The following is a 24,313-nucleotide window of genomic DNA, read 5'->3' as shown; positions in this document are numbered from 1 at the left end:
TAATCCTAGCATATACTGCCACTGCCACAAATAAACCAAAAACAAAAAATCAGAAGGACAAACATTTAATGAATTTAGCATGCAGACAAGACTCACATTTATGTGGAAGGCTGACTGTGAGTCAAAGTCACTTCCTTGACGTGTGAGCCTGTACTGTTGGTAGACATCATCTCCAACATCCTGCAGGATCTGACAAAGGTCCTGGCTGCCAGGTACTGCCACCAGTCGCTCCTCTCCTCGGTCTGCTGCATATGTACAAACATGCACGCAGGTGCAAGGATCGGTGAAGGAGGAACATAAAAGAAAAGGACAGTGAATCAGCATCACAATCCCAAGTAAGTTTGTGTAAATATCATATCTTAATCTTATATCATAAATAATATAGCACAATCCTACCTTCTTCTGGAGCATGGTATGCTGCTAGGGCATTCAGCATGTCATATATGACCTCTTTAATGGTCTCTGGGATAGATGGCAGCGAAGATAGCTTCAAAGGAGTTGTCTTCACCAACTGTACTGCATTGGGGCCTTTAATTCTGAAGTTCTCAAATTCATCATCGGAAGCTTAGGGAGAAGGATTTTACATAAATTTATGTACAATCTATAGAAAAACCCACAGAGTCCAAACTGTTACATAAAACATTTAATTACATTTGTGAGATGCCCCAGATGCAATTTAATGGATCAGATATTGGCTATTTTAAGCCAGAGATATTTGCAATCCTGTGTTGTTACTGCTGTGCCAGTATTTAGGTGCCAATAACAGATATTACTCACAACTTGCAGCATTGAGGCAAAGTGTAAACGCATTAAATGGGAAAATATTACATGGCTGACATTTTTTTAAAATGTTTATAATATGTAGTTCTATGGATTGATCGTGTCTGAACTTCTATATATTTATCAATTGGTTATTTAAAAAAAACAAACAAAAAAAAACAAACCAACCAACTAACCCTTACCTGTTCCAGCACCTCTTGGGGCTGGTAAGGCAATCCGCACACAACTGTTGGCAGTTTCTGTGAAGCACTCAGGATTACGACAGGCAGCCGGACCAAGCACACGCAGAATGTAGTTGATCTCCCGTGAACCTAGACTACCCGACACCACCCCAGAAGTAGTGCTACCTGCTCCGCTGGTAACTGCAGAGCGCACCACCTGAGACAAGAAAAACATGGAGAAGCAAACATTGTTACCATATATGGAATATACCTAAAAAAAACAACTGAACATAAATGATGTACGCAAGTGGCTAAATGAATCCTCATCACCTTTTCCATGGTATGCCGCAGCGTGGCTGGGTCCTCGATAATGTGGCGGAAGAGTAGCGTGACAAGTGGCGTAAAGCCATTGAAGCCAGAACTCTGTGTGAGACCCAGGATCATACGCGTGCTCTTGAGTTCGGCGAACATCATGGCATAGTGATGTGTGCGAGTAAGGCGCAGGCACAAACGCAGCGTGGCGTGTAGCGTGTCTGGATCAACAGGGACGCTGATCATGCTGACGCAGGCACGTATCAGAACCGTGGTCATTTCCTCTGACAGACCCTGCACCATAATCCCTGCACCAGATCCAGAAGATGTGTCCTGAGAAGCCACTGGGAGGGTGGGGACAGATGAGGAAGACTCCTTCTGTTCTGCTTCCTCTTTAGGGGGTGCCATCTCCACAGCAACAGATGTAGAATCTGTGAAGGGGAAAAAAAACAACAAAAAAAACAAAAAAAAAACAAAACAGGAATTAATCTTTTCCCCCTTTACTGTCTAAACAACCCAGAGTGACTAACATCTGCTTTAACAGCAACATCTGCTTTAACAGCCATTCTTAAAGAAGCAATAAATAATCCTGAAGCAAGAGTACAACCAAACTGAGCTGCAGTATGAAGAATGAAAGGAAGCAGTACAGTGCTAGTCCTCACCTGTATCAGTCTGGGTCTCCTCAGCCTTGGCCCTTTGCTCACCCTCTTCTCGCTCAGAGTCTGCCGCATTGCCAGATTTAGTGGGCTTGGGTGTGCGAGGCACTCTTTGTACCGTCAGCATCACAGGCCTCCTATTGCCGGTCTCCTCATTTACCTGCATGAAACCGAAAGAACAGGAGAGGGGAAAAGTAAAAAGGCAAGTTTAAAATCAGGAAGACATGTAGCACATCAGCATCACAGTTATGGCACAATTCTTTGAGCCAAGTAGAAATGCAAATAATGCAAAGCATTAATGTGAATGCTTCCAAAAGGCATTGACCGAAATTCAAGAAACCTGCATCACGCTTTAAGGTAGATAGTAGGCATTAATATGTAATATAAACTTCTGATCAGTGGTTACCTGCACCATGGTGTTGAACTGTACAGTGTATCTCCTCCTGCCTGCAGTGAAGCGGACACTGGTCTCACCCGCCCTCCAGGCGGAGTCTATTGTGCTGTTATTACTGGCACTGTAGCTGCACCAGCGGCCTGAACGGTCATCAAACCAGCGCCAATTATTCCCATTAGGCTGCAGGTACTAAACAGTGAAAAAAAATTGTTTTTCAAATAATTGTTTGCATGAACTTTAACAGGAGTCCCAAACATCTAGGTTACAGACAGCATTTTATCTGAACAAACCTTGTTCATCTGGGCTCTTCGTTTGGAGGAGACAGCCATTTTCTCATAAAAGTCGATGAGCAAGAGCACTGGAGTGATCCACCTACACAGACAAGAAAATTGCATCCAGTTAACATTCACAAAGTGGAATAAGACAGTTTGTAGTCATTTAAAAGATTCTTCAGCTATAAATTCCCAAGCTGGCAATGGGTTACAATATTTCTGTGACCAGTCCTAGCCACAGGCACATGGCGGCTGGCACTTACTTGGGTGTCTGGATGTCTTTCTGTTCCTTGGCAGCCTGCAGACAAGGCTGAACCACCTCCAGAAGCTTAATCAGCACAGACAGAACACCACTGCTCTCCACGATCCGTGCACATGACAGCTTCAGCTCCTACAACACAACATGTTCATTGCAGCACACCCACAGAGGGAGGCAATGTGTATGCATTTATGCGCCTGTATGAGACATTAGCATGATGTTTGTAGTAAAATATACAGAACTCTGGTTATGCCCACAGAATCCTTGTTTGAGCTAGAGAAACCTACAAAGGGCAGCAGTACATACCTCAAACAGTAGCGTGAGCAGCAGAATGCGGGTGGCCAAGTTGGAGGCCTGGGGCAGGGTTACCATCTGTCTTGTCCACTCAGACACGGTTTTAGTGTCACTGGTGGTAAGTGGCACAGCAGCCTTTATCAGCACGTCAGCAGCATCCCACACCTACATCACAAAGGAATATGAGGGAACAGTCTAACTTTGAAAGGAAGGATGTAATTGTTAACTGTTTGGCCTTATTTGTAGAGGGAAATGGCAAGTGGAAAAGTGTTACATATGTATGGCTGCACGGCTGACCTGGTTGACAACCTGGCGAAGGATTAGGTCTCGATACTCAGGGCCGTTTCTCTTGATAGCAGTCATGAGCAGGTCACAGAGACGGTAGACAGTGTCTGGCAACTCATCTAACAGATGAAAGCAACCTGGAAGCATGGTGTCAGTGAAGGCATGGAGCTCAGCGCTGTCCAGGGGTTCAGCCTCCAGAAAACGCTCCAGGCAGCGCGCTTCCTCTTCTTCGGCTCGTTCTCGTGCTCTTCTCTCCTCTTCCTCGCGCCTGCGTGCAGCTTCCTGAAAACACAAACACACACAGCAATAGGATTACTAATGAGAATGCTGTCTCTCATAATGGTCATGAAGGCAGTGATATAGAGGACACAATGTGTTTTACATGTGTTTCTATGAGGCATGTGCACTGGTCTAATCACAGCACCTAGACTGCAATTTCAAAACACTAGACGACCAAAGAAAAACGGACTACAGAATTTACAATATAACAGTTCAGTATAAGTGTGTATGCATATGTGTACATCTGTGTGTACCTATCTGCCCACCTCAGGAGAGTCTGAGCGTTGCTCCATGCTGACTTCTTGACCCAGAGACATGGCGATGGCCCTCATCATCTGGTCCTCTTCAGACATGGTGAATTCCTACAGTGACACAGCCCAAGTAACTAATTAGAAACCTAACATAGTGTATGCACGTCTATTCTTGTCTCTGTATGTCTGAGGCAGTCCAGTGAGCACTAAGTAAAATTGTCATGGTGTCTTACCCTAACTGCAGCACTGAGGAGTGGTGGTGGGTGAGTAAGCAGGTACTCCGTGGCCTGCTCCATGGTGGTGGTGTTAAGCAATGCCTCCATGGCATGCTCTCTGGAGAAGCCCATGTCCATTAGCTAGAAACAGGACAGTCAGTCAGAACTGTGGGAACTTTACCACAATTTATGACTATCAACTTCAGACAATACATATTTGCCCTTTACCTGCGTGAGTTGAGCCTGGTTGACCTGGGGTTCCCGGCGGGGTGTGGAGTTGCTCCCTTCTTCCGTAGAGCCACTAGCTGTACCAGCAGTGCCTGTTCCAGCCCCAGATGCACCCTCTCCCACTGGTCCACCAGTTCCTGTGCCTGCATTAGCCGCTCCTGTGCCAGAAGAGCTAGTATCCTCATCAGTGCGAGAGGTGCCTTCTCTCTCCTTGGCCAGTCTCTCCTGGATGATTGGCTCTCCACGCAGGATGTGACAAAGGATGGCAAGCATGGACTCTGCCATGCGCCCGCCATAGACCTTCAGTGGCTTACGATTCCAGAGGTTGCGGATGCAGTTAAATGCAGCCTGGGTGTCAAACACAAGTTGTGAAACAAGTGTTCTTGTGCATTTCTATTATGCATGCTCATGAGGGGTGTAATTATTTTATGAAAAATGCATAAAGCATAGAGACGATTTTAACCTTCAGATCGATCCACCATGCATTTCTTTTGTGATTTTGTTATACTAACAAATCTAAATGAGAACTTTATAGGAATGCACTTTCGCATTGGATTTATTTATTTATTTATTCTCACCTTTTGGGTAACAATGAGGAAACGCAGGGCACTGAACTGTGGTGTTGTGGAGGTTGCTCCAGGCACCTTTGCAGGCAGAGAGTGGGGAGAGTCCAATACTGTGCTGGGATTCACCATCTTCTCCACTAGCATCAGCCAAGCATCAAGGAACTCCCCTGTCCCATCAGGCAGCTCAGGGTGCTCCAGTCCCTCAGACACTGGCACCTTCCCACCCATGGACAGAGCCCAGTTGAATGTTCTGAAAAACAAAGGAAAAGGAATTAGCTTATTACATTAGCTACTGTGTCAAATAAAGACAGCTGGGAACAGTAGATGTTTCTCCACTCACTCGAACAGGGCATCATGGCCTCCAGAGCAAAAGAATTTCTGCAGCATCAGATGGTAGGGGTACTTCCTCTCGTCAAAAAGCATGGGCGAAGTAAAGCCCACAGAGCAGATAAAGAATGTCAACCTGATCAAAAGCAGACAAGTTTATTTATGCATAAAAAAATACACATAGCTGAAACGGAAACATGATCAATGAGGAGTGGCTGTGGATGGTGTACCTAAAGCGAGGGGTGGGGGTATATGGAGGTGGCTGCCAGCTCAGGCCCTTGGTGAGCAGTTTGGTAAGGGAAGATGCAGTGGCACGAGCAGCTGGTGTTGGGGCAGTGCCTGTGCTGGTGGTGTGGTGGGAGCGCCGCTGACGGACAGGTGAACCAACACACAACTTCACCAGGAGACCAAACAGCTCGGCCAGAGCTCTGCCCAAACGGGACGATGCTGCACAGGAGAAGCATGGGAATTCAGTTTAGCAGTGTTTTCATAGGCCTTACATACAAGCTACTGCATACCATCTACTTTAATGACCACTGCTCTCTGCTCAAAATCAAAGATAACTTAGTCAAAGGTAATTCACTGGGAAATAATAAAACACATTTAGATGCATTTTAGTATTTCCTTTCAATTTGTGCCACAAAAAGAAAAACAAAGCTTACATCTTTTATTCAACAATCAAATAAAGCCAAGCGGGGAATAACAAAAAGGCCAACATCATAAGAAGGACTGACCAGACAGCAAAGGTTTGATCTGCTTAATGCGCGTTGCCATAGCAGGAGTGAGTTTGGATTTGGCCTTCGGGTCAGTGGTTGAAGGCTCATCCGTCTCCATGGGAGCAAGGGAGTCTCCATCCAAACCCATGCCCTCCAGCAGACCTTGTGCAGAAGGGTCCACCCCCACAGACAGGGTCTCGGCCTCAGCTGGAAAGAAAGAACACACCTGATGAGACAAAATGCTTCTTAAACAGTAAGAAAACAGAATACAGGAATAAAGTGTGAAAAGGAAGGGGCTTAAATTTGGGTTCATTTGAAACAGAAGCAGAAGGCCTTAAAAACAGGGAGGCAGAAAAACAGAATAAATTAGACCTGTAATTAGAAGTAAAAGAATGATAAAGATGAAAGACAAAAAAGGGAGGTATTATGCAGAATCACCATGGTGCAGTGTTTTACCGGTTCTCCTGCTTCCACTAGCTGCAGCACTGCTGGATATTTTTTCTTCCTTAGGCACCAGTTTCTGCATGTCAGCCTGGCCAAATTCACAGCCAGGTGGGAGGCTGAAAGGCAAATAAACAACCGCATATAAAAAAAAAATCCTCAACTTGCAACTGCAGAGAATGCAATTGTAAGCTGCATGGAGCGCAATGCTGACCTGTTGGGCGTGCAGAGTGACAACAGTACAGTGCTCTCCCACACCAGAGAACAGTAGAGCTGACTTAGCTTGTTGAGTACACTCAGACCCAGCTGGGAGCCCCACTGGTTCACGGAAATGGCCCGAATCTCGCTCTGATTGAACAGAAGACAGACAGTTACAGATTATGCATTTCAACAGGAACGATCATCACCGATCCTACTGAATAGGGTGATGTTTTTAGGATCACTTGGAAGTCTCACCTGTCCAACTCTGCAAGTGTGGACAAACATGAGGATATATGCATGTGCAGCGGTGAGAGCGTGCAGGAGAGGCGTGGCACGGGCAGACAGTGTGGCATCTGTGACATGGCCAGCATTGGCCAGTTCCCTCAGGAGAACTGAGCCACCCGGCACCTCAATGGGCCGATGGAGTGGCTCCAAAGCAGACAGGATGCTATCCAACTGGCATAAGCCTTCCTGAAGAACCTTTGGCTCATGTGAGAGAGTCTGTTCCAAAAAATAAAAAATAAAAAAATTACAATAAAGAAAAACAAAAAAAATTATTAAAAGCATAGAGACATTCAGAAAAATAGAATTTAATAGAAATTTAAATCATGCACATTATTGGGTTTCTCACCAAAATCGATTTGCATACACCAGCTACAGCCTGGCAGGCAGCAGATGTGGGAAAGTCAATGGGCAGGTTGGGAAGCCCCAAGATTGACACGAGGGGTAGGAGGCCTTTCTGGTTCACAAATTCCTGACAGTGGTCGTCTGTTGTGTTATTACTCAAAATGGACTCCACAAACTTCATCTAGAAATAAAACACAGGCAAAACATTAACAGTCTACCTTGGTATTGGTTGAAACACATATCCTTGGTAAATAACTTTTTCTGGAAGGCTCGCTTTTTAGTGTATTTACAAAGCAAACAGGTTCTGCTTTAAGATGTATAGCATGATAAAATGAGATAGAGGCTAGGGATGCTGAGCGTCCGTTTCACTAATAGCAGAGTCAGCACTTACCACATTGAGAATGTAATCCATAAGGGGAATGGGAATCCGCTCTTCTGTGCCAACCACTCTGCAAAAACACAACCTATTTACTCACCAAGACAATGTTTCAAAAGCTCTTTCATTCCAAAGACACACTTACTCATTAAAACAGATAAAGTAAATAAATATAAGCACAGTTTTGCTTTCACAATATATATTTCAATCAAACCGTTCATAATATTAGAGCACTCACTGCCTGTTGCTTTCTGGTTCCCCCTGCTGTTGGCTGAAGGTGTGCAGAGCTTCTTCTTCCTCCTCATCCTCACTTGAGGCTTCCTCCGCTGCATGGTTGGAACGAGCTGGAGGCACAGTAACGGTTCCGTCTGCTTTCTGAATAGAAGGCTTCTGGCAGATGTACTCCGGTGCTCTGCCCAAGTTACAGATCTCCTCCAGCAACTGATTGGTTAAAAAATAAAAATAAATAAATAATAATAATAATTTAAGAACTACTATACTAAACTATAATATGACAATGTCAACTTAAATTTAGGCAATAGTCACTCTACCTTAATGATAGCAGTTGTGGCATCAGTTTTCAGTGTGGGCTGGTGTCTCATTAGCTCATCCACAGCACTGCCCAAATTTGAGGCTGTGTCCCCTGCAAAACAAACAGACACACGGCCTTTCAGACACAAGAATTTTCATTATATATTAAAAGCTAAACTGAAACTAAAACGGCTAACTAAAAGCTAATTTTCATTTGTAGTGCCCAAACTACTTTTTCTATGGCATTCTGTGTCATGCGTTTTATTGCCACTTGCCCAGTGGATCAGAGCTCCGGCGGCGTCGCATGGCTGGTAGGTAGTCAGGTGACAGCAGCACCTTGAACAGACGCTCAAAGGGCTGGCACTGGACAAACGAATGCAGGCCGCGGGCATTTAGGCACAGGGCACTGAAGACATTGGGCAAGGAACCCAGCACCTCTCTGGTGGCAGGGACCTGCAGAGAGAGAGACTGTGAGAGAGAATCGGAGAGAAAAAGTGGAGTTGGGAAGGAACGAGTGTGAGAAAGGAGTCAGGGGAGACATCAGGAACAAGATCGCCCAACACATGCTGTGCGAGCAGCTGAGAAAGTGTGAAAATGGGAAAGTGTTGGCAAAGGAAGAGTGAATGAGGCTGGGATAAACAAAAAAGGCTGTGGGGGGTGGGCACAACAATAACAACAAAGATAGTGGGATATCAAAAATAAAATGTGGGTGGTGTGACAAGATGCCTGTTAGCCAATGGCTCACCAACAGACACACTGTGACTGTAAAACATGCTGAACAAGTTCTAAATGAAGGAGAAAAAAAAAAAATCAGAGAAAGAGAAAATGAAAGGTGGAGCAAGGCAGATCTAAACTGTAGACTCACATCTTTGATGAGCAGTGCATGTAGCATGACATCTGTGAGGCCATTGTCCTGCAGGGAGGAGAGCAGAGATGGCTCCTGGAATACAAAAACCGTCACCACCTCTGTCGCTGAAAATGAGAAAGAGAATGGCAGAGAGATTCAATACATTAGTGTGTTCAGAAAAGCCATTTCAACCACCCTTACAAAGAACTTCTGTATTCTTACAACCTAAACTTAACCTACAACCTAGATGCATTTGTAGCATACCATCAGTCACCGCATGCATTAACTCTGACATGTTTCCCTGTACTTAATAGAAACAAAAAGTATCTGTAAACCTGTACCATTTATTTTATGTTAGTCCCCAGAGGGATGACCATCAAGGGAGTGTTGTCACTGCCAGATCAGAGTCACCCAAAGCACCCTTGTTATGGGTATCAAACATTCATTTAAGAAATTTAGCAACATCCCACAAATGTTAAGTGTGTTTGAGTTAAACAGCTAATTTTCTGGGTCTCCTTTAGGGATCCAACAGAACAATCAGCCCTTATTCAGACTGAGTTCAATTGACAGTATTGAATAATTTTAACCAAAATGAAATAAAGAAAATGAACAACTGTTTATGTGGTTGGATAACCTAGAGCTAGGAAGTAGGAGGAGCATGGAGTATGACAAGAACACGTTGAAGTTGGTCGTTGGGCACCACATATTCTACACGACGCAATCCTTTGCTGCAAAAGCAAATGTTTCAATGCACTGCATCTCTCAAAAGGTCCATCAACCATATGACCACATGCAGCATGAGATTAGGGTATCACAAATGCTAAAACATGCCAAGACCACTGTGTCAGACACTAAAGGTACAAAGTAGAGCTTTGACCACTTGTAGAGCTTCCACTTGTAACGAAGACATAGTATGCCCATAGTATGGTCTGGTATGTTCGAAGCTAAGTAGAGCTGTGGACAGACATTTAGAAACCCATGAAAAGCAGTTACTTTGTTTATTGTGCTTACCCAAGAGGAAGAGTGAAGGTCCATAATACTCTGCATTACTGATGATGTGCTTCAGGGAGGTAGGAAGAGACCCATCCATCACTGCAGAGAGACGTTGAAAAGGTACATACAAGTTAGGCTATTAAAAAAAAATAAAAAATACAAACACATTTTGCTCATATAAACAACTGGATGCATCTCCAACCATGCCTAAAGTGATCTTACCATGACGAATGCCATCTGAAAAGGCCGGGTCCTGAATGGCTTTCTTCAAAAAGTTCAACATGGATTTCAACAGAGCTGCCCTCTGGGGGATGCACTGCACACCTATAATAAAATAAATATACTGTTTATTTAATAATAATTACAACAATCATTATATTTATAATCTCACATCTTAATTTTATTGTTGGGATATTTAGGGTGACAGGGGGTTACAGGACAAAGAAAGTTAATGTTTATTTACCAGTTCTAGGTGTGCTCACTGCGCTGCTCTGTGCACGAGGGTCTGTCTCCGCTTTGGAGCTTGCGGAGGTGGAGGGCCCTGGACTGCTCTCCATGGCAACCTCAGACACTGCAGTAACACCATTTAAAGCAGCATTTTAATATGAAAAATACTAGAGGGCAGTAATCATTGCAGAGTTTCTCATTCAGCCTCGCATTCAAATAAACTAAAAAAACATTTGTTTTGCCTCGGTGAAATGCCAGTTGTTTGTTTAAACTGAGAAGTAGTAAACTCTATAGCTAATCAAACAAACAAACAAAAAAATCCTAATCCACAGTTACTTTGTCATTTAAAAAAAAAAAAGAAACGAACCCCCCCCCCCCCCCCCTTTAAATGCTGCAAAGGATCAGATTTCTTGGACAAGAGCTGGGGGAAAGTTATGCAAAACCTACAGTGCATCCGGAAAGTATTCACAGCGATTCACTTTTTCCACATTTTGTTAGGTTACAGCCTTATTCCAAATTGTATTAAATTAATCTCTTTCCTCAAAATTCTACACAAAATACCCCATTATGACCATGTGAAAAAAGTTTTCTTGAGAGTTCTGAAAATTTATTAAAAATAAAAAACTAAGAAATCACATTTACGTAAGTATTCACAGCCTTCGCCATGAAGCTCAAAATTGAGCTCAGGTGCATCCTGTTTCCACTGATCATCCTTGAGATGTTTCTACAGCTTAAATGGAGTCCCCCTGTGGTAAATCCAGTTGATTGGACATGATTTGGAAAGGCACACACCTGTCTATATAAGGTCCCACAGTTGACTGCATGTCAGAGCGCAAACACCAAGCATGAAGTCAAAGGAATTGTCTGTAGACCTCCGAGACAAAATAGTCTCGAGGCACAAATCTGGGGAAGGATACAGAAAAATTTCTGCTGCTTTGAAGGTCCCAATGAGCACAGTGGCCTCCATCATCCGTAAATGGAAGAAGTTTGGAACCACCAGGACTCTTCCTAGAGCTGGCCGGCCATCTAAATTGAGCGATAGGGGGAGAAGGGCCTTGGTCAGGGAGGTGACCAAGAACCCGATGGTCACTCTGTCAGAGCTCCAGCGTTCCTCCGTGGAGAGAGGAGAACCTTGCAGAAGGACAACCATCTCTGCAGCAATCCACCAATAAGGCCTGTATGGCAGAGTGGCCAGGCGAAAGCCACTCCTTAGTAAAAGGCACAAGGCAGCCCGTCTGGAATTTGCCAAAAGGCACCTGAAGGACTCTCAGACCATGAGAAACAAAATTCTCTGGTCTGATGAGACTAAGATTGAACTCTTTGGTGTGAATGCCAGGCGTCATGTTTGGAGGAAACCAGGCACTGCTCATCACGAGGCCAATACCATCCCTACAGTCAAGCATGGTGGTGGCAGCATCATGCTATGGGGATGTTTTTCAGCAGCAGGAACTGCCAGACTAGTCAGGATAGAGGGAAAGATGAATGCAGCAATGTACAGAGACATCCTGGATGAAAACCTACTCCATAGCGCTCTTGACCTCAGACTGGGGCGACGGTTCATTTTTCAGCAGGACAACGATCCGAAGCACACAGCCAAGATCTCAAAGGAGTGGCTTCAGGACCACTCTGTGAATGTCCTGGAGTGGCCCAGCCAGAGCCCAGACTTGAATCCGATTGAACATCTCTGGAGAGATCTGAAAATGGCTGTGCACAGACGTCTCCCATCCAACCTGATGGAGCTTCAGAGGTACTACAAAGAAGAATGGGCAAAACTGCCTAAAGAGAGGTGTGCCAAGCTTGTGGCATCATATTCAAAAAGACTTGAGGCTGTAGTTGCTGCCAAGGGTGGTTCTACAAAGTATTAAGCAAAGGCCGTGAATACTTATGTAAATATGATTTCTTTGTTTTTTAATTTTAATAAATTTTCAGAACTCTCAAGAAAACTTTTTTCACATGGTCATAATGGGGTATTTTGTGTAGAATTTTGAGGAAAGAGATTAATTTAATACAATTTGGAATAAGGCTGTAACCTAACAAAATGTGGAAAAAGTGAAGCGCTGTGAATACTTTCCGGATGCACTGTATATTCAGAACCTCTCGATGAATTAAATTTGTGTTTTTTTTCTGTAAATATTTCCCCCACTGTGTATTTAACATGCTACCACATGCGTCATCACGCCCCATCCAATCTGTGACACTGAAGCAACATGGAAAAGTCAAACCAACGCCAACTGAGCAGTTTGAGCAGCTTTACCAGAGAAAAATGCAGTGTCATTTATTTAAAAAAATTGCCAAATCAATCACAATCAAGGTAAAATGTTTACTCAATCATGATACTGACCTGAGATCATATTTTGATTACCTTGATCACCAAAATGCAGTTTCTTTAGCATGGAACGTTTTTACAAAATTACCATTCAGGGAACCGAGGAGGTCATGATAAAAATCTAGACGACCAAGAATTGACATAAGGGCATTTTACCTGTAATCTGGTTGCAAAACTTAAATGTTTGAAGTAGGCTACAGGAACCACATTTCCTGAAAACACCACCTCACCAACTAAGGCATAGGGATGAACAGATCATGCTTTGGGACTGTGCTGCTGCCAGTGGCACTAGAACTTACACGGGTAAAGGAAAGTATGGATTCCACAAAACATCAGAAAATCCTACATGCAAATACAGGATAACGATCCTAAATATACCTCAAAGTCCACCACAGACAACACAAGAGATGTTATGTATTAACTCCCAACTTTTGTACAGGCCACACTGATGTTTTTCTTTCCATTAAAGACAGAGTAACTGCAGTAGAATTTACTCAAAACCCATTTTTTGTTAGATTAGCTACAGAGGCTGTGTTTACTACTTTCCAATGAGAAAGAAATTTGGCCAAAGGTGCCCAAACATTCCCACTTGCATTAAGAGGAAACATTCTGTATGTGATCAATAAAAGGCACAGAGTGCGATGAACAGTAAAAGAAAATAAACTGACTGTCCATGTCTGTGTCCATGTCCTCAGTTTCAGCAGCCGTGCTGGGCCTCTGGATCTTTGGCTTGATGACAAAAGGGCACTCTTTCCTGGACAGGTCCACCTCATGCTGCACAGACACAATGCAGTCATATGAGAGAGAAAGCACATTCCATTAACAAAGAGCTGAGTGCTAGAACTGAATAAGCCAGAACAGGGCACGAGACTGAGCAGCGTTGGGGGCGGGATTGTGTACCTCCAGTCTACAGATGAAGATGGAAAGGCCGCTGTGGGACTGAAAGGCAGCCATGTCCAGATTGGTGATTAGGTCCACAACACGTACAGCCCGGGTCACAAAGGTGATCTGGTCCTGCTCATCCCCTAAGAACTTGATCACCTAAAAAAAAAAAAAAAAAAGGGGGGGACTTAGAATTCATAAAAGTGTCTGAAACAAGGAGTGTAAATGATAAGTGTAAGAGAAGACCACATGTCATTTTATATCATATTTAGCTTTGAGATTTGCATACACATGGAGAACAAAATTAAACCACTCACAACAAACTAAACAGAACAAAAAACTGCACAAGTCAACATCAAATCAAGCCAACTGCTAGTACACACTTAATGTTGTTTAGAGGCCACCTATTATTGCTAAAGATCTTTACAACGCATGCAGTTGCTCTGTACCACAGACATGAACACCCACAATATACTCAAAAGTGTGTTGTAGCGAGATTTCATAACATATGTATTGCTAACACATAGATGACAGGGAGGGTAAAACAGAGAGAAGGAGAGAAGATAAAGGAGGACAAACCTTCAACAAGGCCTCCATCATCCCACAAGAGACTAAGGCCTCCCCACCAGCATCATAACTGGCCAAGTGATACAGGAAAGAAAAGAGGGCCGTAGCAAATTGGTGTGGGTACGGCTCCATCAGTGGGTCTGTTTTTGCAGAAGGCAGAAAGAGACACATCAGGTTAGCCATTTTTCAAGATCTAGTGTAACTGTCACTGTACTTGATACTGGCCCCAGTTCTCTGTATGTCTTACCGATCATGGCTTGTATGCAGTTCCGGACCAGCACAGGCAAGAAGCCATGGTAGGACGCTGTGCCAGTGCAATCAATGATATTAGACAGTTTAGGAGTCCGCTCCAAGTGGACTATCGATGTCAAAGTGCGCAAGGAGGCAGCTTTAATGTCCTGTCAAAGAATACTTAGGTTAAACTCACCAAAACAAACGCAAAGCAGATATTCAAGTGGTTAGGCTTCCCTGGCAGGCATCACAAGAACAGACTTAAAAATGATTATACCCATGTCACATTGGTATAACTGTTTATGCATGAGTTGAACACATCTGACACTTCTTTTATGATGCTGCAAATAACAGCGAGGGTAATTTCTCACCACCAGCTGTTTGTCTGTGATCTGCAGCACATCCACCAGCTCCTCTATCAGTCCGTTGTAGAGTATACTGTTGGCCGACTCCTGGAGGGCGTTGGAGTACACTACAAAAATATCAGCACAAAACATCTACCTCAGCAGATGTAAAGGGAGTAGGCTGACACTGTTTGATGGAAATAAAATGGTGTCCTTATTTTGGTCAGAGCCTGAGAGGTCACTCACCCAGTATGGAGATGGCATGCAGCCTGGCCTGTACGGCCTGCAGTCTCTTCTTGTGGTTCGAGAAGCCGTGTGCCAGGCGGATGTGTGTGAACAGCAGGGTCTGCTTGTCTTTAGGGATGTTGTACATGACCGTCAGCGACTCCATGATCTCAGACGGACTCTCCGATATCTGAGAATTAAATTACATTTATGAGGGATCAATAAAGCCATTAAGGCCTCCATCACAGTGATCAAAAATGATGAAATGTAACTCACCTTATCAAGTTGTTCAATGTGGATGTAGTGTAGCGTGTTGGTGCTGGACTGTTAAAAGATGAAGAAAAACAAGAAGGTTGATTTGTCAGTCTGCTGGAGACAGTAAGAGGAAAGCAGCACACTGGCTAATGATGTCTAACATCACAAAGAGATTAACACTTGTTTAGGGTTTTTTTTTTTTTAATTTAACAAAGAAGTGATTTTATACCTTCTTCTCCACTTTGACCTCAGAGCTAGGTTCAGCATAGAACTCAAAGTGCAAAGTGGTGGCACTGGGTGGGTATTTCTGTATATACAGGAGGAAATTGAGAAGATAAATGTATTATTTAAATAAACAAGAAAAAAAAGGTCCAGCAATACAGTAGTCTTCAATACATGCACATATTTTTTGTTTAAGGAATACAATGGCTTACAGTCATGGGTAGATCTCTGCAGCACTCAGCCAGACCAAAGCCATTTTCCTTTCCTCCCCAGCTCTACATGGACATCAGGTAAAAACACACACAAAGTATGTAATGGATTAGAGAAAACAACCGTCTGTCCTACTAAGCCAGTAAACTGAATCCACAGCACACTTTACCACATGCAGCCATGTCTAGTCCAAACTAGTGTCAACCTTTTACTAAAGCCATTAAAGTATGCAATCAGTAAACACCGCAATGGTCTCTGCCAAGATTACACACATCCTGCTGGCACCAGATCTAACAATTTTCTCTTGTGAACAAGGTTAAGAGGTGTTTGCAGGTCATCTCTGATCCTACCTCAGCCAGGTGTTGCAAGCGGGCGAGCAGAGGGCTCCTCTTGTCCGAGCCCAGCCTGGTGATGTAGTTGGAGCGCTTGCTGAACACATACAAGAGGTTCAGCACAGACAACACCACCTGCATGTCGCATGATGCTAAAAGGGTGGTCAAGTGCTGTAGGCAGAGAGTAAAACAGGACAAATGAACAGATAGTCATTTTTAGAAAGTCAGAATTTGCCAACAAGTGCTGGATGGTACTAATAAAATAAATCGCTATCACAATATTCCCAAACCTGGTCCCAGAATATCCGTTACACACATTTTTGTAGCAAGTCTTTAATTTAAGAATTGCTTGTTAATTAACTTCAGACAGATCAGGTGCATTGGGAACAGAGACAAGATGTATTTCAGCACCAGGTTCAGGTTGCTTCACAAATAAACTGTACCAAAAAGAACTATATAAAGAATCATAAATTACATTTAAAGCTATTTAAAGCAGCCAACAACTGAAAGTGCAGTTAACCAACTTTCTGCAATCCATCAACATCGCTAAAACTTAGTGTTACTGGTATATCCATTCAGATTATATATCACCAAGCATTAACGTTTACCAACAAGCCTGATAACATATGGTATTCCTGTGAAATGGATAGGCCTCATACCTCTATGGAGCTGTACAGGTGCCGAGAGAAGCTGTACTCTATCAACAGTGCTGTGAAGTTGAGAACTGCCAGTAGCAAGGCTTTGAGCTGCCCGTTATCTGGTCGGTCACACACAAGCATCCAGGACATGTTCTCCACCGTCTGTCCCGCATCACACAGAATGCCATCAAAGCGGTCCAGGAGGTCTACCCAATGGTACAACTCACACTATAAAGTAAAGAGAAGAAGACTTAAGAATACTAAATACCAGACCTCTGGCAGCGTTTATAAAATCCAGCAGATCTGTAATCACCTTGCCAATGTTCCATGTCTTGATGTGCTGCAGCTCCAGCAGCAACTGCTCGTCACTGCATCCTTTGAGCTTCTCTATGAGCGTCCTGCAGTCAGCAGGCTGAGGGAGAGGGAGGTGTGTTTAGGACAAGGCTACACTGAAGACATGCATGCATACATACATGCATATACTGGATAAATAAAAATCTGGACATACTGACCGCTTCGGTGGGGGTTTTCTTTAACTTGCTTCTGTCAACCTTCATGGTTACTAGTTTCTACACTCTGTTCCTGTACAGCCAACAAAATGTGCAGGTGTTAATAACTGTATACAGTCTGAAGTAGTTAACTCAAAAACTAAACACAGACGAAACCCACTTACGATAATTAATTTGGCAATTCCAACTTAACGGCATCTTTCACATATAATACCTACAACAAAAGACAGGACCTGTTAGTATGCACTCAGTGTAAGTGTCACGTTAAAAAAAAAAAAAAAAAAGGGAATCTTTGTCTTGCATTGTGTCTGCATTCATCTCAGAAGCGTAACCAGGATTCAGAATTAGGACAGTTCTACAAATACAACACCACTTTCCACTGTTATAAAAACTGTCAGTCTCAACCTATTTAACCGTAGGATTTTACACCATTCTAGGGCTTAAATGATAAACCCTCTATAACAAGAGATTAATTTGCTCTCAGTGTGCCAGAGAAACCTTGAAGGTTCATGAATTAAAAGTGCTGTCAGAATAGACCATTCAGAAATTCGCTGCTATGAGAGTGATTACAAAGCACCCTCGGTGACTAGGGTGATCCTGAGCAGCCATTTCAAATGACAGGCATGGTCACCATGCATTAAAGACAGTAAATTTTATTCTGGATGGATATTGGGAAACTTGTCCTTATACCGCACAAAAATAAACAAACACCACATTAAAATACACAATTCCTGACACCATCTCTCAAAATGCTGATTTCAAAGCTACAAAATGGAAATTAGCTATTTTTGTGTGTTAATTTGATGACTTCAGGGGGGGATTTCCCAGTTCTCATTATCCTCAATGTCCCTTTCTGTTAAAAGAGCTTGGCCCAACTTAAGCTTCTAATTTAAACCATCCTAGGCCAAGATCTTTTAATCGAGGGGTGAAAAATAAAGACACAGCAAACCAAATACAATTCAGCCATACAATTGTTAAAAGCAGCCCATGTTTGGGGTTGTAAGCCTGTTGGTAATGGTACTGTAGGCAAGGCTTACGGTATACAACTGTGGTCAGTATTGCCAAATTGGTTGTACTGTCATGCCATAGGTAGTTACTTCCTACATCACACTGGGCAGCTATGTGCTATTAAATAATTAGTAGTGCAAGATAAAAGCACACACAAGCTGCCAAAGAAAAGGACAGATTAAAGCCCTCATAAATCCTCCAATGCAAAGTCACTGATCCTAGAATGGGAGATTGGGGATTCAGCATTATTCCTACATACATACATCAATACATACTGTATTCACCAATCTATTCTTGGAGAGATCACACCCGATATTAAACCTCCAGAAACGTGTCCACCGCAAGCAAGAGACAAATTCCATTCAGTACACGAATCCCCTCCAAAAATAGATGCAGGCATGCAACATTAATCAGAAAACAAGGGCTATAGATGAGCTAGACTGTTAGTCTGAATCTCCCTGCAATGTTTACACACCTAATAAAAAAACTTTAGCTAGCAACAGAACTTCCGCCACCGTCCAATTACAAGAAACCGGGCTGTGCTGAACGGTATTGACAACACCGAGGGAAAACAGAGGCTTTTATGAGTTTGAGAGCCTTCGGGCCAACACAATGGCCAGCCATACATCCCACTGCAGCCAAGTTAACTGCAATGCAACAGCAGAAAATGCCCTGACGTGCGACTGTACATGAGCTAGCTGCTAACTTAGCTAGCTAACTAGAGCTAGCTGAGCACAGCTCACCAACAAACGGCGTTAAGATAGCAAGCAGATAACCTTTCATCTTTCAGGTGTGAAATAAGATAAAGCACACACGGTTCGCATTACCGATTCAAACACATCGTCTAGCAGCAGTGAAAAGAGCAGCTAACGCGTTAATATGGGTTAGCTAGCTAGCTAGCTACAGAATACGGGGGCCACTTAGCTAGCTAGCAAGCAAGCAAGCAAGCAGCCGACAGCTAGCTATAGCTACCTAACCTAGCTAGTTCAAACGGTTAGCCAGCCAGCCCTGGCTGACAGACTGCTAGTCCGAGTCCCAATGTCATTCCTCATGTCAACACAACTAACCAGGACCATTTCGTTTCGGAGGTTAATGTATAATGGTAGCTACGATTCAACAACCCAATTCAGCAAGACTTGCAAGCTAGCCAGCTAGCTCGCATGCTAGCCAGCTAGCTAGCTAGCTAAATGACCGATCATCGATGCTAGCCTGTAGCTAACAGTGGAAGCCGTTTAGCCAGGCTAGCCGAGCTAAAAAGTGCAATCGATGATGACTCTCTAGGTTGTCAACATTAACTTCCTCACTTTTAACGTCGCCCCTAAACGTTTTCCTTTGCTAAACGTGCGTTAAACAGTGAGTAGTCACATCGACGACGGCGCAATGTAGCTACCAGAAGCAACAGACCGGACTCGAGCCGTTGGCCAACCCGTAAAAAGCTCTCCTCGCCGCGGCTCCACATGCTCCTGTTGTCTACTCTAGCGCCCGGCTGTGGCGGGCCTGCCGAAGCCTGCACACTTCTCCCACATCCCGAGCTAAAAAGGAACAATTTCCTACTAAAAGCCACCCGCAGACACGCCCGGACCCTGCCGCGTGGTTTTAGTCGTGCCTACCCGGCGAACAGAGCTCAGTCTGGGTCTGAATCCTTCTTTACATGCGTGAAATCGCTGGGAGATGCTCGTACGCACCGCTCTCTACATGCGCTCTCTCGTAGGCTGGCTCGCTGCTTAGCTAACTGAGAAACGCATAATATCTCGCTGAATCATTCCCCAAACAGGCCCGGCACAACACCGAGTGTGTGTTGGTGAAATTTCACAGCTTCACTGCTCCACTGAGTGCGCAGCTACCTAAAACACCAGCACGGAGTGTGTTCAAGTGTGTCCGTGAACAAACAGGCATTACAGAATATAGACTTTAATAAAGTTGTTTGGTCAAAATGTAGGAAATGTAGGACTTTCCACTAGTCCTGAGGTATTTCACACAAGAAGTTACAGCATAAACTCGTTTATTTTAAGAGTTTGTTTTTATTTTTAAGTTTAAGTTTAAGATTTAATACTCAAGTATATTTTTTAAGAGTCTTTCCTGAATATTAGCCGGTTACTGACTAATAGAGGTGTTAATGTGGGCAATAATAAAACAAAAATATAATACTCCAAGTATTGAACAGTATTGATATTCAGCATCTTTCTGATTTGTTTTGTGTCTTTTTTGGTCATTTTTCTGAATTTCTGTAAAGCTGCTTTGCCACATCAGGTGGGGTGGGCGATACGATACAAATATTATATATCACAATATTTAATTTTTTAAGACACCTTCATAATAAAAAAATAATGATCACTATTTTTACTTGCAGATAAAATGCAAAAACTGGTTTCAAATATTCTATTCTAGACTGAGTACAGTGATTTTTAATGTGCTGAACTTCATCTTCATCTTCATCTAAACATGACTGATCACGCTCTCTTTAATAAGACCTGCAGCTGGTCAGTGTTTCTTAAAGCACAGATGATATCCATAATATGCTCAGGAAACAATACTGTTCATCACAACAACTGTAATGTATCACGACACAATAGAATATTGTAATATTGCCTGACTTGACTTTCTCCAATACTTTCTGGTCTCACACTGTGCCTGAGCACAGCAAATCTAATTGATTGTAACAAACTGATAACTATGATAAATGTCACTAAAACTGACCATAATAAAGACTAGACTCCAGACTGAGAGCATCATAAACGCCTGCTGGCTGATCAACATGAACTTTTTAATTAGGTCTGCAGTGAGAGAGAAATAGGCATGAAATTATACCACATACTATCTTCTCACAGATGTGATTACTGTGAAAAAGGGATGTGCACAAGAACTCTGTTAACAGTCTGGAGTGTACCAACACCACTATATGGGTATTTGTAAAGTTTCATCACTGGAAGGTGAGAAAATATAGAGAAAGCCGCGATTTTATGTTTAAAAAGAGCTGCAAAATCTGACAGTTATGCAGTTATTTGCAACCAAGTAAGTGAATTGCTTTTACGTGGTTTCTACAAGGACACGTGCCGTGCCGTGACTTCTCAAGGACATGGTGCTAATGATGAGAACGGAAATGTAAAGATAGTGTAACTGGGTCTGGCATGGCCTTTTCTACCTTTTCTATACATTTTCACTATTGTAAGACAGACGAAATTAACTAGTAGTGCCAGGTTTGGGTAATTTTCATTCAAAGTTTGCTGCACTACGTTCAATACATTACTAAATATGTACAGACCTGAACACTGAACAACAGCATATTGAGGATTAAGCCAATCAACCGTTTTCCCACAATCACAATAACATGTCATACTGTCCACCTCTACAGCTAGGTTACTCTAACTGATGTTAGTTGAGTTTAAAAAGGGCAAACATATAGCCATGGAAAAAACACAACTGCAAAAATATACCCAAAAAGGCAACTTTACAGCAGAGGGAAAAAATCTGCTTAACTTTTAATGGAAGTCAATGTGAAAAGATTTAATCAAGACATTTTAAAGAATTTCTATTGGTCCATTCCTCAAGACATTTTGACGCAATATAACAAACAACTACCAGATTTGCATTATGTTAAGTGAAACACAGCAAAAATGGAGATACAAGGTTTTTGGCCAACAGTGACAATATATTTCTTTGACAAACGAACAGCTCATCCACTGAGGAGAAAAGACTTAACGTAGAAGATGCTAACTCCTCATCAGGATCCAACACATCAGTTGCCTATGTTAGTCCATCAGCCTCTGCTATTTTCTGAATCATAAAAATGCATTTAAAAATTTTACCATCATAAAGCCATTGATATAATCCAACACAGTAAGCCTATAGTTAACCATGTACCAAAAGTTTCATCTAGTTCTGTTACTCTTTTCTTCCCTGCAGAAAAAAACGGCTATCAGTTCATTAACTCCTAAACTACTTAATTATTAAAATCAGTCAGAATTCACACTTCTTTCTAATATATGACACAACTAAATTTTATCAATGATATTAATGTATTTTTAACCACACTAGCCAACCTACACATCAGTATTTCTCCTGCATAGAAATAATAAAGAAAAGTAAATAATATATCTGCATTTAAAATAATAAAGGGTATAATTGTTTTTCTTTACATATGGCATCAATTAGAGGACAATTAAATCTTCCAGAAAAAAAACAAACAAACAAACAAAAAAAAAAACCACTACACCGGTTATAAACAGCTCAGCAAAGAAACTGGATATGACGCTCTGACAGGAAATAAGATATAATGAACTTGACCACTATATTACAGTTATCGGGATGTCACAGAAGCAAACAGCACAGAACTGACCACATACGTGAAATTAGCAATGGAAACACATCAAATGTCAAAATCAATCTTTTTTTTTATTATTTATTGATAAGCCAAAACCTAAAAACAACAGTCTTCTGCAAGGAATCACATCATATTGTAGAATCTGGACCGAACCGGATTCTGTTCCAAATCTAGCTTGAATCTTCTCCATCACTTTCCTATTATTTTTCTATTGTGGTATACAAGTCATGTTAGCTGTGCAGCATAAACATGATAAGACAAGCGTCCTAAAGAGGAATTCCACACTTCAATGGTTAAGACACTGGTCAGTGGAGTGGGTTGGTGAGACATATCTCCGTGCTAGAAAGTTAAACTGTTCACACCGATAGAAACAGTGACGGAAATCAGACTGAATCTGAACAGTTCAACGCCTCTGAAAGCTACATCACAGAACTTTATTACATACAATACCAATGGGCATTTGATCCCCGTTGACTGAAACACTGGATTATGATCGTTTAAGAACATTTTGGCCCAAATATATATTTTCCCCATACGTGGCGGAGGGGTACATGCAGACTGTAGCACGAAAAAAAGTCCTAAAACAAACAACAGTTTATCAGATGCATGACTATTTTACCAAAATCAGCGTTACATGTAAATGCTCTGAAGACAGGTGAAGGTCACTGGGCAGCGGTATACATGCACTGGGCAGCAAATAAAAGAGCAATATTTGTGGCATGGGCACTGTGACCCCTGATGCACATCAACACCACTATATATATATATATATATATATATATATATATATATATATAAAACTAGATATTACCAACCCACCCTCAATTACTTTTTTGTTTACATCTCAACCACTGTATTACGCAGCAATTTGGAGACATATATGGATAGATATATGCACACATGCATATTTATAAACACAGAAATGGGCTGTATTGATCACAGATATAGATGATAGTCCTAAAAATGATTAAACTGAATAAACTGAAAGTATGTGAATAACAGGGGTAAGTGGTCACGTTATGCTTCAGTGTTTCATTATAATTCCAGTCATATCAGGAGGAGGGATGTGTGTCTCACTGACCAATGCGAAACCAGTGAGCAGCCCTGCACTCCTCTCAGATTCTCAGATAGACATGGCACCTGCTTTTTGCCAGTCATTGTAAACCTGATGGTAGCCTCAACATACCACGGTATATGCAAGCAGCCACCTCAAAACCATGCCATATTCTCAGATTAGCTGCAGATATCCCTCATTTATCACACGAGCGCATGCGATCAGCCTAGGTTAGCTCGCTCCCTACTTCTCCTTGCTCAGCTCACGCACGAGCCCATCGCCTGCACGACGCTAGCTAGCTAACAGCCCCGGCTTGTTACCGCACACACTTCAGATAGCCTCCATCGCCCAAAATACATGTAATTAAAACTAACCCAAAAGCCCATCATCGCTAAACAAATTCGTGAGCGCGCACACACGCACGCACACGCACGCACACACACACGCAGCGCGCGTGCACGCGAGCAGCCGCCACTACAAAAGCTGCTCACATATTAAAAATGGCGGTTTATACAGTAGGAATGTCCGGCCTTAGCGCCCCCCAAAAAAGCCGCTGTTTTGAACGCGGTCCGTCCACATACACACTACAAAACCTTATTCCATTTACTCCGCGTGTCTTTACGAGTCGCTCAAAACGGGCTGTGTGAGTCTGGAGTGGGAGGAATTGGGACAAACCGAACCGCTTACCTCGGGTCGCGTCTCAGTGTAACTTCTCCATTTTACAGCAGCTA

At 42.7% G+C, this 24,313-nt stretch overlaps 1 protein-coding gene across 12 annotated transcripts in view; it reads right to left on the bottom strand.

Moving 5' to 3' along the window:
* huwe1 (HECT, UBA and WWE domain containing E3 ubiquitin protein ligase 1) overlaps positions 1-24,313 on the bottom strand; it is a 42,165-nt gene extending 17,852 nt beyond the window's left edge. For 4 of the 12 annotated variants that reach the window (XM_072656305.1, XM_072656316.1, XM_072656309.1 and 1 more), the window contains exons 1-44: positions 24,270-24,313; positions 17,364-17,413; positions 17,203-17,272; positions 17,004-17,102; positions 16,712-16,918; positions 16,071-16,223; positions 15,723-15,785; positions 15,518-15,595; positions 15,310-15,357; positions 15,055-15,223; positions 14,836-14,936; positions 14,481-14,631; positions 14,246-14,373; positions 13,685-13,825; positions 13,453-13,558; positions 10,475-10,582; positions 10,234-10,335; positions 10,030-10,110; positions 9,037-9,143; positions 8,447-8,639; positions 8,192-8,283; positions 7,879-8,081; positions 7,656-7,713; positions 7,269-7,445; positions 6,893-7,138; positions 6,651-6,784; positions 6,434-6,555; positions 6,014-6,202; positions 5,510-5,726; positions 5,293-5,415; positions 4,965-5,202; positions 4,387-4,734; positions 4,177-4,299; positions 3,959-4,054; positions 3,426-3,695; positions 3,141-3,293; positions 2,839-2,966; positions 2,594-2,675; positions 2,316-2,492; positions 1,916-2,069; positions 1,272-1,684; positions 963-1,158; positions 397-564; positions 97-245 (exon numbers count right to left, since the gene is read on the bottom strand). In XM_072656305.1, the coding sequence (XP_072512406.1) occupies positions 97-245; positions 397-564; positions 963-1,158; positions 1,272-1,684; positions 1,916-2,069; positions 2,316-2,492; positions 2,594-2,675; positions 2,839-2,966; positions 3,141-3,293; positions 3,426-3,695; positions 3,959-4,054; positions 4,177-4,299; positions 4,387-4,734; positions 4,965-5,202; positions 5,293-5,415; positions 5,510-5,726; positions 6,014-6,202; positions 6,434-6,555; positions 6,651-6,784; positions 6,893-7,138; positions 7,269-7,445; positions 7,656-7,713; positions 7,879-8,081; positions 8,192-8,283; positions 8,447-8,639; positions 9,037-9,143; positions 10,030-10,110; positions 10,234-10,335; positions 10,475-10,582; positions 13,453-13,558; positions 13,685-13,825; positions 14,246-14,373; positions 14,481-14,631; positions 14,836-14,936; positions 15,055-15,223; positions 15,310-15,357; positions 15,518-15,595; positions 15,723-15,785; positions 16,071-16,223; positions 16,712-16,918; positions 17,004-17,102; positions 17,203-17,247 (6,336 nt within the window). In that variant the 5' untranslated portion in view covers positions 17,248-17,272; positions 17,364-17,413; positions 24,270-24,313. Of the gene's footprint in view, positions 1-96; positions 246-396; positions 565-962; positions 1,159-1,271; positions 1,685-1,915; positions 2,070-2,315; positions 2,493-2,593; positions 2,676-2,838; positions 2,967-3,140; positions 3,294-3,425; positions 3,696-3,958; positions 4,055-4,176; positions 4,300-4,386; positions 4,735-4,964; positions 5,203-5,292; positions 5,416-5,509; positions 5,727-6,013; positions 6,203-6,433; positions 6,556-6,650; positions 6,785-6,892; positions 7,139-7,268; positions 7,446-7,655; positions 7,714-7,878; positions 8,082-8,191; positions 8,284-8,446; positions 8,640-9,036; positions 9,144-10,029; positions 10,111-10,233; positions 10,336-10,474; positions 10,583-13,452; positions 13,559-13,684; positions 13,826-14,245; positions 14,374-14,480; positions 14,632-14,835; positions 14,937-15,054; positions 15,224-15,309; positions 15,358-15,517; positions 15,596-15,722; positions 15,786-16,070; positions 16,224-16,711; positions 16,919-17,003; positions 17,103-17,202; positions 17,273-17,363; positions 17,414-19,817; positions 19,912-24,269 lie in introns of those variants that run through there. The other 8 variants (XM_072656313.1, XM_072656314.1, XM_072656312.1 and 5 more) reach the window with 7 other exon arrangements.

This window comes from Salminus brasiliensis, chromosome 14, assembly GCF_030463535.1.
Source record: "Salminus brasiliensis chromosome 14, fSalBra1.hap2, whole genome shotgun sequence".
Taxonomy (NCBI): domain Eukaryota; kingdom Metazoa; phylum Chordata; class Actinopteri; order Characiformes; family Bryconidae; genus Salminus; species Salminus brasiliensis.
The sequence above is the reverse complement of the archived record's forward strand: the minus strand, read 5'-3'. Positions and strand labels throughout refer to the sequence as shown.